Here is a 16,215-nt window from a genome sequence, read left to right as displayed (position 1 = left end):
GTAAAATTTAAATAAACGCACTTAACACATTTGTGCACTATAAATCATATTTTTAATAGTTCATTTTTACCACATCATTAAGTTACAACAAACAATCATATTATTAGAAAACAACATCTTACAGGAACATAGTGACGGTGTTTCCTCTGGTATCGTCACTATAATATTTATATAATTACTACTAAGGAGAGCGCTGTACACGTAAGGCCAACTCGGATACGTAAGCGGTAAAATTGCACGTGAGGCGTTCTCTTGTGTAATGTTGCCTCACTGTGGTCGAAGGGTAAGACGGAGATAGAGCTGGAGTTAAAGTGTATGGTATTTATCTTTTACGGGGAGGTGTAAATGCAATTTTTTATTGTAAAACAATTATTTGTATTAAAATAATAATAATTTACCGTGACCTTACAATATAATATCATTATATACGTCTGCTGATTAGTAAAACAATCTCGGAGAACCGCGTACCTATATAGTAGTAAGCACACGCTGTCGCGTTTTGCGTAGCTGACCGTGTGATAAGAATACATTATTATAAAAAAGAAAAAAAATATATTATAAAAACGGACAGCGCATGACGGTCGACGTTCATTCCTTGTATACCTATACCCGCGTGCCGGTCCGTCCATATATAAAATAATATCAATTGACAATGTTGATGATGTTATAGTTGTCGGTCAACGATTCACACGGGTTTTTTTAACAATATTGTTTTAGGGCACGGCAAGAAAACTATGGAAAATGGCATCGACCGCACGTAAGACGAATTCACACGCGCGCGCCCGGTAAGCGACAATTTTGTAAATCAACTTTCCGTTTTGGTTTAGAACTGTGGAAAGGTTACCGAGAATAAGCCGGGGATTGGCGGATGTGGTTTGCTCGGAAAACGACAGCGTGTCGTTCGAATGCAAATTGAACATCACACCGGAAGCGGATGTTAGATGGCACAAAGACGGCAAAGTACGCATCGGCTAACAGCCGCCGCCGGTACACGGTGTTTCTGAGATAACCCTGCGCGTTTCTGTTTAGCTGGTCAGATTGGGTAAAGAGTTCAGGTCCGAGCTGGTCAATAACGATACGGCTCGTCTGGAAATAACCAAAGTCGGCCCTTTGCACCAAGGCGTTTACACGTGCACCGCGTTCAACGAACTGGGACAAGACTCGACGTCCGCGCGACTGACACTGGCGGGTAAAACGGAAAATATAATATAGTAAAAGACAAAAATGTACTACTTGTTGCGTTTCGGATTTTAGGTTCTGATGAGACACAGTCGAAAGCGGTGAACGGACAGGGAGAAACCATGATCAGCTCGCCAGTACTTGCAGGTAAAGCAAACATAAAAAAAATAATGTGTTTTCATTGCTATTAGTAGAGCGATAATACAGTAAAAAATATGCAATTTATTCAATCGACAATGTTTGATTTCCAGATCAAATAGTTTTAATCCTTAACAAATAAATGGCTCAGGCTTCTCACTTAGATAATTAAATTCAAAACTCGAATATAGGTACTTAAAAGCTTATCGTGACCGTTTCAGGCGAGTGCAACGACAGGGGCACCAAAAGATTGAAAAGGAGCAGCGCGCCAAAATTCTACGCCGTGCTCCACGACAAGATAGTGGATGTCGGGGACACGGTCCGGTTTCAATGCAGCGTGTCCGGCTATCCACCGCCTTGGTCGTCGTGGGAAAAGGACGGGCAACCGATCGGTGTGAACAGCAGGATGAAAATCCGCGAGGACGAAGACTATAGGTCCTTGGAAATATTCGACATCGTCGCTGAAGACGCAGGACTTTACAGGGTTACTGTGGAAAACAAATACGGCAAGATACAGGCGACTGCAAAACTCCAAGTGCTACGTGAGTTCCAACGCGGACAACTTTTTTATTATTATATTATTTTTTTTTTACAATTTAACACACACACACACGCACACAAAGCGCAAACGACGATTATCACAGCGTGAGTCGCTGTGCGGCCTATAATTGCCCACTGAGATATGACCCTAATCCGGCACTCGAGGTCTCGGCGTTTGTGGTTGCCGAGTAATTAATTCGAAATAACAAAAATGAAATTAATCGAAGAAAACTTGTCATTGTGTTTAGCGAGTCACAACGTGCAGGAAGACGTTCAGATTACCGCGAAATCATCGCCTCGGCCAAACGGATCGAGGAAACAGTCGGGGTCCACGGCTTGCTCCGGAGACAATTTCACTTTGAGTTGTGACATTAGGGGTAACTCCATGTCGGATGTTACCTGGTACAAGTACGTGCACCGACTGTCTGATGTTGGAGATAATAAGTTACAACTTTTACGCATTTTTTTTTTTTTTTTTTAGAAACAACGAAGAGATAAAACCCGACGAACGGGTGACGGCCAGCAGGGACGAATTGGCCGCCAGACTTTCGATTTCCAACCTGGAGCCCGGCGATTCCGGTGTGTACACTTGCATAGCGAGATCCGAGTCCGGAGTGACCAGATGTTCCACGGAACTGTCCGTGTTCGACGCGAACACCGCCAAAGACTCTTACTTACAACCACCGATATTTGTCGAAGGTCTTGTTCCTAAACTGGTCGTTCGAGAAGGCGAAAGATTCGAGTTGCCCGTAAAACTTCAAGGTATAAAAAAGTGATATGTATGCTTTACGGGTAATATGAAGTGATCAATATTTTTATTTAGGCGACAGTTAAGGTCATTGATGTCAAAGTGTCTATTTATTTTTTCTAAAACGTATTTCGCCTGAAAGCGGTGAAACCGTTCTGAGAAAGGTTTCGATTTGAATCCGTAAATCCATTTTTGAATTTTCTCGGTTATGAGAATGTGTGTGATCTTTTGACGGTCCTTATTTTCCGTAGTAGACCTTATCAAATAGGTTTTTACTCATTAAATAGTTCATAGTTTTAGAGCGAAAATCGGTTCACTTATGTTTTTTTGTTTAAAAACCGATTACAAATTAATCGACAATCAAATTTACTTGTAAATAGGTGCAGTTCCTATGAGTATAGCATGGTTCAAAGACGACTTGCCCATTCCTGATTGCGAAGACTTCACTTATGTCACAGGCGATGACGGCGTGTTCAGTTTGTCCATAGCGGATCCCTTCAGCGCAGACAGCGGCACGTATAGCTGCAAGGTTTTGAACACATTTGGCGAGGCAGTTTCCTATGGAGAACTTTTAGTACAAGGTAAGCTTGTGCATACAAGATACAAATGCATTAACGTTGTAATAGATTTAGTTGGTAAATTCACTTTACTCAGACATGAACTTAGAATAAGTAGTTTAATATTGTGTGTCGTAGAAGTCGTGTCGGATACCGCCGATGACCAACAGATAACTAAAGAATTCAACAACAATCTGAGTTTGACAGACAAACTGCACCGTGAAAGTCAAGAAACGCCCACCACCCTGCCGGCTACCATCCTGTGGGGACCTTGCGACACGACCGTGATGCGTGGAGCAAAAATTATTTTGGAAACGTCGTACGCCGGTACTCCTGAACCGCGAATACAGTGGCTCAGAGCGGTAATTGAATCAAAATACTAGACAAATTGGCGTCGGTAAAGTACACCTAAAATGTCTTCACTTTGTTTCAGGGTAAAGTTCTGGAGTCCGACGAACACCTGCGCATAACCAACTTGGACGGAATATCCAGTTTGACCATCGAATCGATCACAGCCGACGATTGTGGCAAGTACGTGGTCCGCGTCGACAACGAACTGGGAAACGATTATCACTACGCTTCGGTGGCCGTAGAAGGTAAATAATTATTATAATCACATTTATAAGTAGCATGAAAAACTCTAAAAGGATCAATCGGTATAATTAAACTACGATTTTTGATTTCGATAAAGAGGCGTGCTTTTATTAAGTAGTTGTTTTGTGTTAGTATAAGCTAATTATTTGTATAAATAAAACAACAGATATGTGTTTTTTTTGTAATGTAGGTACTTTGTATAGATCACAACGATTGTGCGTTTACGTTTACATTGGAGACACATGTAATAAGTCTAACGAGTAGCGTTTTATACCCTTCCTTCCCCAACTATTATTCTATGACTCAACTTGCTAGGCCAAGCACTAATATATATTAGTTAAAAGTTAATTTGTATGTAATTGGTTTTAGTCGATTACACAATTATCAGTGTAACTAGTTAGTTTATTCTCATTACAAAAATCGATTAGACTTGTTCGTTATTTATTACTGTATTTGAGTAACTTTTACTTTGCTCATTCGGCCAAATTTATTCGCAATCAAATTAAAAATTATTTGTTGATGTAGCATATTATATAGCTAGTGGGGGCATACGCAGATGTAAGTCGAGCTAATAATTTGTCTAGGTTTCTTAAGATGTGTGCAATGACGCCTATGCCCTATGACCGTTTAGATATGAATGGTTTAACACGATACCGCTACTTGCGGACCAGTTTAGGTATAATCTATAGGAAATAATAAACAATAATTTTAAAAAAAAATGTTATTTGTAATAAATAAACCCCATTGCGCTATGTCATGTTTATTTGAATATCTAATAAACGTTAAATATTAATAGTAACAATTAACGTTCTCGGTTAAAACGCAAAGAAAACCATTAAGTGGTTTAAGTGCTGACGGACGACTATCCACCATGGGTCATATTTTGAGCTGGATTGACAGCTCTTATTATTTCATTACATCTGGTCAACATGATGGGTGTCATCACAATAGTGGACATGATGGGCTGCAAGGTTATCGTTGTACATTTGTCAGACTTGTTATTTTAAGTCCATCCCATTCGAACGTATGTGACTAAATAAAGCGATCACGTGTACGGTGACGGCGGCAGTGGCTTGCTTATTTGCCTTAACGACGAGAAGTCGAAAGAGAAAAAAACAACAGCTTGCCACATTAACGACCAATCTCATATTCATTTGTCAGTCGTTTAACGGGGCGAGCCACTCGACGGTTAAATTTGCGTTTCACTCTTGAATAGCGCTGCTGTTGCTGTTATTATTATTATTGTTTTTCGCCACACGCTCTTGTTTTCGCCGAGTAAAACAGTAATAACAATAATAATTATTATTCTTTTATTATCGCCAACTGGTTTACACGCGCGCTGGCTAAATAATAATAATTTATTCAGCTTATACACTCGTCGCAAGCGTTCGTACACCGTACAACACGGTTAGTTACCAACAGTGGAATAATATGGTTTTAAGTTTTTGACGAACCGAGACGGTTCCTTCATCGCACAATGATAGCGTATAATATTATCATGCTTGTTCTCCCACTTGCTCTCTCTATCTCTCCCATATTATAACACTCGATGTATACTGTCGTTTCGTTGACGATATCAGCTGTTGCACACCGTGGAACATCATAATTATTGTTTTATGATTGACTGCTTATACGGCGGTGGCGCAGTGCTAAACCGATTGGCGGCGAGGCTTCGTTAATTTTACAATATTGAATATATACAATTTTTTTTTTTCGCGCGCGTACACATAATATAATATTATATTTTTTATCGTTATAACCGTCCATTTTTTTTTTATGTCACTTATCGTAGGACCGCCAGACCCGCCGGCCGGCAGACCCGTGGTCTCCGTGTCGGAAACCAGCGCGGACGTAACGTGGTCAAGTCCGGCTTACGATGGCGGTTGCATGGTGACCGGTTACAGCGTGGAAGTCCGACCGTTCAACCAGACCGAGTGGAAACTAGTGGCCGACAGGTGAGTCAGTGTAGACCTGAAAAATGGAAACGCATGTTAATATCTTTGCCCGACGACAATTGTTGTTGTTCACCCCAAACCAGGAAGGTTATTTCAATCTAGGTGTTGAAATAGTAGCGCTTTATCCATAAAACGTGCCCTCTTGTTGTATCCAATAAACGTTGACTATATTCTTGCACTTACTAGATATATCGTGCACTTTTTTTTTGGATAGAGCAGTTTTTTTTTGGCGTATTGTAGTCAAAATTAGACTGATTAGCGCTATAATCGACCGGTGTTTGTATTGTTCTCTATGTATAAATTATACCTATTATATTCGCATCGTTCGGATGCTCCTTTGAAAAATGTCTATTCCCAGGGCAACTGCTACGCCATTGTCTATGAAATACACTTTAAAAGTAATTATAATTGAATCCGTGCGTTTGTGTAGCGTGTGAACTGCAAACAATAATGTATAATGCCGTTGTATCCGGGACACACTCGGACTTCGTCTCAAATATCTTATATTGTTTGTACAAGGTGCAATGTGATAGCAAACAATTCGGTTGTTTGCAGAACAACAATGGATAATAGTTACTTTTAGAGAGTCTCTTTTTTTCGTGTATTATCAATATCACTCGTGCTTTAAGGTTCGACCGAGATGTCATGAGGTCATTACTGAAATGTTGGGGTTATTTTAAAATGGGGTAAAATATTTTGGGCATATTGACCTAGATCTGCGTCCAAGTGAATTAGCGGCACTCGGGTGGTAATCGGCCGAATGCTTTATACTGTTTATAGTAATAATATATGCGTACCGGTTTATTAATACCTATCAATTATTATAATTATAGCTATTGTGTGCCTGAAGTAGGTAATTTGCTTATTTCCCGAAGTGGCAATTAAAACTGTCCGTGACTAACATTTCGATATTAATACAATTAATAACAGTAAAATATTATTTGTAATTTTCCTCGGAATGCCCTCGGGTTATTTTTCAAGTACGCGTTAGTCATTCATATTATAACATAAAAAAAAATTCAATTAATCACTTATCGGGTTTTCGCTGATTGCGCCGGTTAAAAAACACGAATAAATTTTTTTCGGGAGGGCATGGGTAGGGATTTAACAGTGAAAGCATTTATATTATTATTGTTTATTTTTTTTTGACGCTTTCACCGGATTTTTAACAGATCACGGTGACCGGCATAGTAGTGTTCTTATAATAGTGACACGAGGAAGCCACGTATCTCGGTTTATAACGGGTTATTTCTTTAATGTGTGTATCCAATAGATAGTTATAACGTGAACGCCATTAAAGTCAATTTTTTTTTGTTTTTTGTATTATTGTAATTTTTTTTTTATTCAGGTGTTATTCTTTATCTCATATTGTCCGCGGTCTGGCGCCCGGGGAGTCGTACGTTTTTCGTGTAAGAGCCGAGAACATGCACGGGTCGAGCGAAGCCAGTCTGGAGTCCATACCGGTGTACATACTTCAAACCGGTAATTGATTTACTTAAGCATGTCCAAATGGAAACAGGATATAGGTCATATTAATTAACAATATGTTTCAATAATAATTACTAAATATTACAATTTTTTTATAATGTTTAGAAAATATATTTTTACTTAAAAATCGTTTTATTAATATTTGATTAACTGCCGAAATGTAATTATTAAAAAATACATTTACAATATTGAAAAAAACATTTAAACAATTATTAGAAAATATTACATTTTTATGAGATATTTTACGTACACCAAACCTAACAGAATTTGTAAAGGGGAGGAGAAGGTGTGATTAATTTTTATCAATAATAAAAGAAACTAAACAGTTAATATTGTCGTTATGATCATGATAGCCGATTACGATTCTACCAGGCACATCAAATATAATATTAACTAACTTTAGCTCTAAGGATAATTTTAAAGCGTTATAATTTTAAAATTATAATAATACTTAAAAATATGTAACAAAAATTACCAATTTTAAATATATTTCCTACGACAAACTCTGACGGGGTTGAAGGTAACATTACACATAATGTTGTAATAATAATTTTTGTTATAAAATCGCAAAATATGCCTATTGGCCATTGGGGTGATTATCTTGTAATCGGTCTTAATCAGAGAACATTTTAGAATATTTAATTAAAATAACTACAGATAGGATTTTTAAATTATGTTTTTTTTCTATATACCTTAACCAATAGATTCAAACAGACTGCAAGTATTATGATTTTTAGAATAAATAAAAATACATTATTCAAATATGTATATGTAGAACATAATTTATACCAATGTAAAAACATTTAGAAAATTCATTAAATATGTATTTCAATTCCTCGTGACAGCTGTAAATGCGATTATTTTTTTTGAAAAGTTTTTTGAACGGCTAAAATGTTTTTTTTTAATTATCGGTTTACCATACAGATTACGGTAACACCTTGGTGCCGAAAAAAGTGACCATCGAAAGCGGCGACCTGTTCACCAGCCAGTACGAGGTGCTCGACGAACTGGGAAAAGGCCGGTACGGTGTGGTGCACAAGGTGAAGGAGCGCGACTCGAGCAAGTACTTTGCGGCCAAGTTCGTCAGGTGCATCAAGGCCAAGGACAAGGAAAAGGCGCAAGAAGAAGTGGACATCATGAACTGCCTGAGGCATCCGAAACTGTTGCAGCTCGAGGCGGCTTTCGAAAACGCCCGGGAAGTCGTTATGGTCACCGAATAGTGAGTCCGGCATCAATGTTTTTCGTGTGTTATTACTTAATATACATTATTCGCGTCCGTTCCGTCCCGTAGTATTTCCGGCGGGGAGCTGTTCGAACGGGTAGTGGCCGACGACTTCACGCTGACCGAAAAAGACTGTATTCTGTTCACCAGACAAATATGCGAGGGCGTCGACTATATGCACAAGCAAAACGTCGTACACCTGGACCTGAAAGTGTGTAGAATAGTAGTAGTAGTAGTAGTATTGCGGATGCACAATTGCCGAGATATTACATTATCTGTATATATTAGATTGGAATACATCAGGAACGTCTTGGGGGTTTTTTTTTACAGCCGGAAAACATCATGTGCCAGTCGAGGACTTCACATCAGATAAAGTTGATCGATTTCGGTTTGGCGCAGATCATCCAACCCGGGCAGCCCGTCCGGGTGCTTTTCGGCACGCCGGAGTTCATCCCGCCCGAGATCATCAGCTACGAACCGATCGGCCTGGAGTCGGACATGTGGTCCGTCGGAGTGATTTGCTACGTGCTGTAAGTACCTATAGACGAGTTCGACCGGCTAAATAATAATACGTTATGTTTACACCGCCCTTAGCCTGTCCGGTTTGTCGCCTTTCATGGGAGACAACGACGCCGAGACGTTCACCAACATCACCAAGTCGGAGTTTGATTTCGACGACGAGGCGTTCGACGCCATATCGCAAGACGCTAAAGATTTTATAAGTTCCCTGTTGATCAAAAGAAAAGAGTGAGTAGTCGCCGTGTGTATGTGTGTGTTGTTGGCGGATAATCCGTTATCGACAATAGCTACTTCAATTTTGTTTTTGTTTTGACGTGCCACAGAAAAAGACTTACCGCCAAAGAGTGTTTGAAACACAAATGGTTAGCGCAACAGGACATGGACATGAGATGTGTGATACTCAGCACTGACAAATTGAAAAAGTTCATTATCAGGCGAAAATGGCAGGTCAGTAAAATTTATGCGATTCGTTAAAATGAAAATTAAAAAAATTAACGTAATGCATTAATATTTTTTTTTAAAGTATTGTATTATTGTTTTTTTTTAACATTTAATTTTTATTTAATTAAATTTTACCCAACTTTTATCTCAATCACCATGTAGTAATACAAAATTATACTTCGGTGGATAAAAATAACTTGGATTACAATTAATATTTTAAATAGTTTGAAGTTATAGAATACTTTTAGTTTTCTTTTACATTAAGCTTTGTTTTTAAATTATTAACTTTTCTTTATACAATTTTTTTTAAGAGAACGCTGTACGCTTATATCTCCTATTGAAAAAAAATGTTTATACAATAGTAAATACTATAAAAGGCATATCTGAGTAAAATTAGTATGTTTCTGTATTTATTTGTAAAAATCGGTATAACGTTCTCTTGCTATTGTGTAACAACGGCTACAGGCACAACTATGAAATGCTAGCTAGAGACCAGTAAACACCAACAAAACTAAATTCAAAACACTTAGATTTTTTTTTTATTATGAGGTGCGAAAATTTATATTCTATCAATGCTTTTGAATCAAAAACAAACTTTGCAATTGAATTTTCTAGATCGAATAGGATCATCCTTTAGCGTTCTTTAGTTGTGTCCATGCATGATTATAATAATAATATCATTGTCGACAGCCCATGTAGATTGTGTTCGATTTTAGTCTTGTCACTAACATAATATTTTGTTTGCGTGTGTGTGTGTGTGTGTGTTTTTCCGTGTGGCATTAACAGAAGACTGGCAACGCTATCCGAGCCCTGGGCAGGATGGCCACTCTGTCGGCGGCCAGCAGACGAGGCGGAGGCGGCGGCACCGGCGGCGTTTACCAGCACTATAAAATGACCAGTCTGAGCGAAGAAGATTCGGGCGGCGAAACCGGCGGTCAGCACAGCAACGCGTTGGTGGCCCGCGTTGTTGCCCCTTGTTACCCCGTGGAATCGCCGGCCGCCCGCGTGGCCGCCAAGCCGTGTGACGCGCGTAGCGACAGCGGCATAAGCGATTGCTCGTCGCTGAACGTGCCGCCGCCGCCGCACGCCAAGTACGCCCCCGACGAGATCCGCGCGATCACCGAGGAAACGCCCGACCGCGCTGACCGTGTGACGGTGTCCGCAGGTGGGGACGGTGTCCAGGCCAAGGAGAACGGGCTGAAGTTCAAAGGGCTGACCAGGACGGCGCAGGACAAGCCCAGAGAAGCCCGCAAGGACGCCGTCCGACTGCAGACCATGGACAATTTCAAAAAAGCCGTAGCCTTTTGGAAACAGTGACGTCACAGCGATTATTTTACTTAACGCGTTTATTTTTTTTTTTTTTAATATTTTGAATGTATGTTTTTTTTTTTTTAACTCTAATATACGTATATTTGTTAACGTGTTATCCGTGTATGTATACAATGTTAATTTGCCAAAGCTTAGATTCTAAACTAAAATATCTATTGTATATGTTGTCTATGTTTTTTTTTTTTAAGAATTATTGTTATTGAATTTTAAAAATAGTTTTACTTAAAAAAAAAAGAAACTCTCAGAACACTATTATTATAATTATATATTATTATTGTTTTTTTTTTTTTTAATATTTGCGACGCTAGTTTCATAATTATGACGTACGGTAATTACGAATACCTGCAAAATAAAATTCGCTTTTTGTACTTGGTTTTTTTTTTTTGTATTTTTCCTTATTCTAATCGCCTTTTTTAGTGTCATTAAGTACTTAAATATTTCATATAGAGAATAATATTAACAATAACTTTCATAGAGATGTGTGTTATACCATACTGCAACTTACAACAACTATTCGTGTGTTAGCTAGTTTAAGGCGCCGAGTGTAGATAACTTAACATACATAAATTGCGTTCATGTCCGTTTGATACAATTATCGTGTAGACGATTTGCAATGTTTCATCGGATGAGATTACTTTTCTATTATGGTACGAGTTTTTTAAGACTAGCATACATGCATTAACTGTTTTTGTCAAATAAACGTTCACATAGGACAACATAAAGACATCGAAATGCTAAATAGCAATTATAGATTTATTCTTCTAATAGTCAAACAAAATTATTGCACATTATTACAGGGTAATACAAAGTTGAGTTATTATTTGTTGCCTAGATTAACTCGACATTAGAACTAGTACAATGAAAAAGCCAAACAAAAAATTGATACAATTATAATATTAATCTAATTAATAGTGCTTTTTGGGAACTGTCTACGCGGTTGATCGTTATAGAATATTCGTAAAGTATTAGTTAATTTTTGTAAGTTTTGTACAAAATAAATAGTAGAAAGTTTAATTATTAAACATTAATTAAGTCGTTTTTTTTTATATGTTGGTTATTTGTCAACAAAACACACTACGCGATGATGGAAAAAAAGATAGTTAAAATATTAAAATCCAAGTACACTTGGCATAAAGTTAAGCTTAATGTATTTTAAGTACCGTACAGTTTATAATAAGTTCAAAATAGTATGGGACTAATGGCCGTTTTCAGTGATTTAGCTTTGAAGTTGAGTACATATTATTAAAACATTACTAGCAATATTATTATAAGCTAAAATCTATGCAAATGTTAAATTTACTGTTGCCGCGTATACAAACCGAAAGCTAATTATTATTATTACTTATATAATAATTATTTTAATATTGTTGTTTTCAGGTATAGTTCAAATATGATAATATTCTTATACGGTTAATGATAGTTTAGAATATTGCTTAATGAAAAACAAATGGGAACAATATACGACCGAAGTATTAACGACTATAAAATTACACTCATAGGCGCAAACGGCGGTTAGGGAAATCATTTTATGTATTCCACGAACAATTTTTTGCAAGTCTTTCAAATAATTTAGCTACTTTTTAAAAATAATGTTTTATAAGGACTTGGCATTTAGTTATTGGACATGTTATAATTAATTATTCCCCTCGAGCCGTCGATCGTTTGCGCCTACGTTTTTACAGATCAAATATTAAAAGGTAAACGTATATTATGATTCCACGGAGATTCACAATTTTGTCATCGTAAATACCCTAAGCAAAATTCGCTCATATAACAATCATCACAATGATATTTTTAACATAACTACTGGTAATAGTAGTATCAAGCACGTTAAATAAAAAAAACATAACAAACGACGACTAGACGACGAGATACCTACGGTAAATATTACATAATAATATATAATAGTGTATAATAAAAAAAAAATATAATAATAAAAAATTGGAAATAGCGTTTAAACGTTAAAAGACGGACAAGGGTAACTTATCCGTAAACGACACACACACAAACGCACGTTAAAAATTTAGCTAAAAACAAAGTATTTTTCATTAAAAAATAAACGTACACAGCAAAATCTCGACAACTCAAAAAATGAACACGTTTTGGGCTATGCAGGTAAAAATGTAAATTGTATTATTCGGGGTCTCCATCGGGCCGAGGGTCGTGGGCTTGTGCCCTTCTTAGGGTAAAGACGGCACTGCGCATTGACGGTTTTTAAGTACCGAGTTGTCGAGACTTGGCTGTGAAATAGTTACGACTGATCTGACAAAATATCCAAAATCTCGGCCAACTCTGTCAGATCAGCGACTTATGTACATGTTGTTATGTTTTTTTAGTTACAAACTTTGTTCGTACACAATGGCTATACGAGGGTAAAATGTTGGTGTTCGGCATTCGAATAAGTAAATTTTTGTATAAATACAGCAAGACGACGCTTTTTAAAACGTATGAGCGTTCCGGCAAACTCCACATCCCAGGGCAAACTCCTCGCCGGTCGGAGGGTGTTTCACGTGCAACGGGCATTCTTCCACGTTCAACGACGTTCCCCTTGGTCCTGTGCAAGTGAAAATTTGTCAGCGCATTTGACAAAATTGCCTTTAAAAAAATGGTTTCTCGCTTACCGGCGGGACACGGTGGTAGTTCGTCGGGCTGCAGGTTGGTGACTCGCTGGAAGTCGTCGTGACAAGCGTTGCAAAAGTGAGTGGTGCCGAAACAAAAGAAAACCGCCACCGAACAACAGTACCGGCATTTGTACTCCAGCAGGTCGGTACCGTGTTTGGGGCACATTTGAGCGCACGCCACGTCGCTGCATCCGCCGCAAACCAGCTCGGCCGGGTCGTAGTCCACCCCGATGCCGATGTCGAGCTCGCAGCGCGCTTCGCCGCCGTAATAAGCCTGAGAGTTCAAAAAAAAAAAAAGTCGTCAAGAAGATCAAATCACACAAAGAATTACACATGACTCTAATGATGCGATCAAACGCTTGTACCTTTTTGCACTTGTGGCAAACGTAGTAGGCGTACTTTTCCATGGCGAACGTGGCGGCCTGGTCGCTCTGTATGGAACAATCGCCTTCGTACTCCAATCGCATCAGGGCTTTTCTCTTGACGTCGGCCATTAGCCCGCGGATCGGATCCAGCAGATCGGCCAAACACGAGTGATCGATGGGATGCTGAAGCCGAAAACGACGTCAGAAACGGTTAGTTAATGTCGTTGAGAATTGCGATTGTTAATCGCAGCACTTACTTTGCATATGGGACACTGTTGGAACCCGAACGCGATGCGCGGGCCCGACCATTTGTTGATCAAAACCCTTTTGCAACATTGATAGTGGAACACGTGGCCGCAAACCAGCTGAATTTGACCAACCACAAACCGTGAAATACAACATAAGATAAGCTTATACATACATATAGTGTTTGTCGACGATGATAATAGTATGACTTTTTCATACAAAAATATTTCAAAAGAAATTTGTACATATTTAAACAAACGACTATTTGCACCGATATTACCTGAATAGAAGGAGCCGCCGACAAAGCGTCGGTGAAGCAAATCATGCACATGTCGTCGGCGTCTTGCTTGAGTCTTGCGTTCTCTTCGTTGACACAACCGTTCAAGCACGGCAAACATTCCATTTCGTCTTTGATACCGCCACACAAGTGTCCGCACTTAAGCACTTTTTGACACGCGTTATGAGCGTGCAACTGAAAAACGCCGTGTATATTGTTAGTTGGTCTTCGAAACGGATTTAATTAACTAAAAAATTGTCAATTTATCATTCGGAAATATCTCTATACACTAGCGTTGATCAAATTGTATTTGTTACCATTACTTCTAAGACTATGGCGTTTGATTTATTTTTTATACTTGGTACGCACAGCTGTTGGTCTCGGCCAAGGTTAATTGTCTTATACATTCATTGACAATCCGGGCACTTACCTGACATTCGTCGTTTGCGCACACGTTGCCTATGGCCAGCAGTCCGTCGTTGCTCATCATTCCGCAGAACCTACAAATTCCCACTCTGGTCGACTGTACACTGACCCGGGCAACCGGTACAGACAGCTCGGTGCAATTGGTCGAAGCATCGCGGAATTCGACCAGCGCTTGCAACGTGGCTTTGTCGGCCAGCGCCAGTAACCAGAACAATTTCGTACGACCACACCCTTCGTGCAAATCCACCCTGATGGCTTCTTCTTCTTCTTTGCAAACCTGTAATCGAGCGCAAAAGCAAGTATTTTATTTATTTTATTCGAGCCGTTTGCCCCACGACGCTTTCCACTGTTACTTGTCTCTGATGTTGTTTGGTTTTCCTGTTCAAGTGCAAAATTCGATCGCAGTCCACACACAAGTTGCCACATATCAGACACTGTATTACAGCGCCGGTCTCGCCGTCGTCGTGGTTCATGCACAAAGGCTATACGTTTCGGATTAACAGTTATTATTATTATCAATGATGATTGTAAAATCTAATACGGTCGTTTACCCTGGGCGGCGCCGGCACGGAGTTTTCGGGCTTGGTCCAATGTCCCGACGATAACCTCTCCGCGTGCTCCGGATGCAGTACACAGTGCGAGGCCAAAGCCAACCATAAAATCGGGGTTTTCACGCAAGCCTCCATGGTCCTCTGTTCCTTGCCGAGCCTGGTCAGCCGCAGTATGTTTTCCGCGATGGCCGCCCTCGACACGGATTTCCAATTTTCGTCATCGCAGAATTTTCCCTGAAACGAAAACCGAAACAGAAGTTCAACAATCGCATTCGTGTGTAACGACAGTCGGTTACATACATTGGCCATGTCCAACAGTATCTGTATGATGTCGTCGGCCAATTGCCGGGAAGCCGCTCCCCTGAGATACCACCGGGAGTCGTCCACGTCCAGGTCGACGTCGTGCAGCTTCACCGAGTTGACCACCTTGCTGCCGCCGACCCCTTTGACTTTGACCTGTAGCGTCAGAGCCTTTGCTATGACGGCCAAGAAGTGATCGAGAAGCCCGACCTGGCGACACCGGTACGGAGGATGGCTGGCCATGGACAGTTCGGTGCACGGCAACCGGGCGTCGGTCAACGAAGCCATCACGCCGGGCGACACTTCCGGCAGCACTCGTTTCAACAGCAAAGTCACCTGTAACAACGACAATTAAGACGTGTAGTTAACGAGAAATACAATGATCTTCGAAGAGCCTGAACCACCGACCTGTCTTTGGACCCTAGCGCTTCCGGTGTGCAACAGGCTCAGCAGGTTGGACAGCAAGTCGTGTTGGTTTGCCAAGTACGACCTGCCGACGTTGCTGCCGCTGAGCGCCAACACCATGGAAAGCATCTCGAAGCAATAAGCATCGGTGGGCGTCGCAGTGCCGTTTGCGGTAACCGAGTCCTTCTTGCCCGCGGTCTTTTCCCATTCTTCGCGCACGGTGGTCGCTTCTTTTTTGATCGCTTCCACTATGTGTGTGCACACCTGACGGGGGAAAAACAAAGCGTGTAGGTAGCGCACAAGGGAATAAAACC

General features: G+C 39.9%; 2 protein-coding genes across 6 annotated transcripts in view; one reads left to right on the top strand and one right to left on the bottom strand.

The window, feature by feature from the left end:
* Positions 1-10,901, top strand: part of LOC126834523 (titin homolog) — a 65,491-nt gene extending 54,590 nt beyond the window's left edge. For 3 of the 4 annotated variants that reach the window (XM_050566506.1, XM_050566504.1, XM_050566505.1), the window contains exons 26-43: positions 718-757; positions 828-960; positions 1,030-1,189; positions 1,255-1,326; positions 1,539-1,859; positions 2,106-2,265; positions 2,339-2,619; positions 2,986-3,186; positions 3,301-3,524; positions 3,596-3,758; positions 5,549-5,711; positions 7,060-7,193; positions 8,124-8,418; positions 8,491-8,632; positions 8,752-8,951; positions 9,016-9,168; positions 9,264-9,387; positions 10,168-10,901. In XM_050566506.1, coding sequence (XP_050422463.1) covers positions 718-757; positions 828-960; positions 1,030-1,189; positions 1,255-1,326; positions 1,539-1,859; positions 2,106-2,265; positions 2,339-2,619; positions 2,986-3,186; positions 3,301-3,524; positions 3,596-3,758; positions 5,549-5,711; positions 7,060-7,193; positions 8,124-8,418; positions 8,491-8,632; positions 8,752-8,951; positions 9,016-9,168; positions 9,264-9,387; positions 10,168-10,698 — 3,497 coding nt within the window. In that variant the 3' untranslated portion in view covers positions 10,699-10,901. The remainder of the gene's footprint in view (positions 1-717; positions 758-827; positions 961-1,029; positions 1,190-1,254; positions 1,327-1,538; positions 1,860-2,105; positions 2,266-2,338; positions 2,620-2,985; positions 3,187-3,300; positions 3,525-3,595; positions 3,759-5,548; positions 5,712-7,059; positions 7,194-8,123; positions 8,419-8,490; positions 8,633-8,751; positions 8,952-9,015; positions 9,169-9,263; positions 9,388-10,167) is intronic. The other variant, XM_050566507.1, reaches the window with a different exon arrangement.
* Positions 10,902-11,499: 598 nt separating this feature from the next.
* The window catches only part of LOC126834901 (E3 ubiquitin-protein ligase MYCBP2), a 170,679-nt gene continuing 165,963 nt past the window's right edge, over positions 11,500-16,215 (bottom strand). For both annotated transcript variants that reach the window (XM_050567113.1, XM_050567114.1), the window contains exons 57-66: positions 15,905-16,165; positions 15,497-15,832; positions 15,197-15,430; positions 14,999-15,127; positions 14,650-14,922; positions 14,223-14,414; positions 13,954-14,061; positions 13,697-13,879; positions 13,332-13,605; positions 11,500-13,264 (exon numbers count right to left, since the gene is read on the bottom strand). In XM_050567113.1, the coding sequence (XP_050423070.1) occupies positions 13,149-13,264; positions 13,332-13,605; positions 13,697-13,879; positions 13,954-14,061; positions 14,223-14,414; positions 14,650-14,922; positions 14,999-15,127; positions 15,197-15,430; positions 15,497-15,832; positions 15,905-16,165 (2,106 nt within the window). In that variant the 3' untranslated portion in view covers positions 11,500-13,148. The remainder of the gene's footprint in view (positions 13,265-13,331; positions 13,606-13,696; positions 13,880-13,953; positions 14,062-14,222; positions 14,415-14,649; positions 14,923-14,998; positions 15,128-15,196; positions 15,431-15,496; positions 15,833-15,904; positions 16,166-16,215) is intronic.

This window comes from Adelges cooleyi, unplaced genomic scaffold (assembly GCF_023614345.1).
Source record: "Adelges cooleyi isolate 19-005CV unplaced genomic scaffold, UGA_ACOO_1.1 ACOO_flye_CR_arks_rails_tigmint_CR_PRNA_21, whole genome shotgun sequence".
Lineage (NCBI taxonomy): Eukaryota > Metazoa > Arthropoda > Insecta > Hemiptera > Adelgidae > Adelges > Adelges cooleyi.
This window is presented reverse-complemented; position numbering and strand designations above follow the sequence as displayed.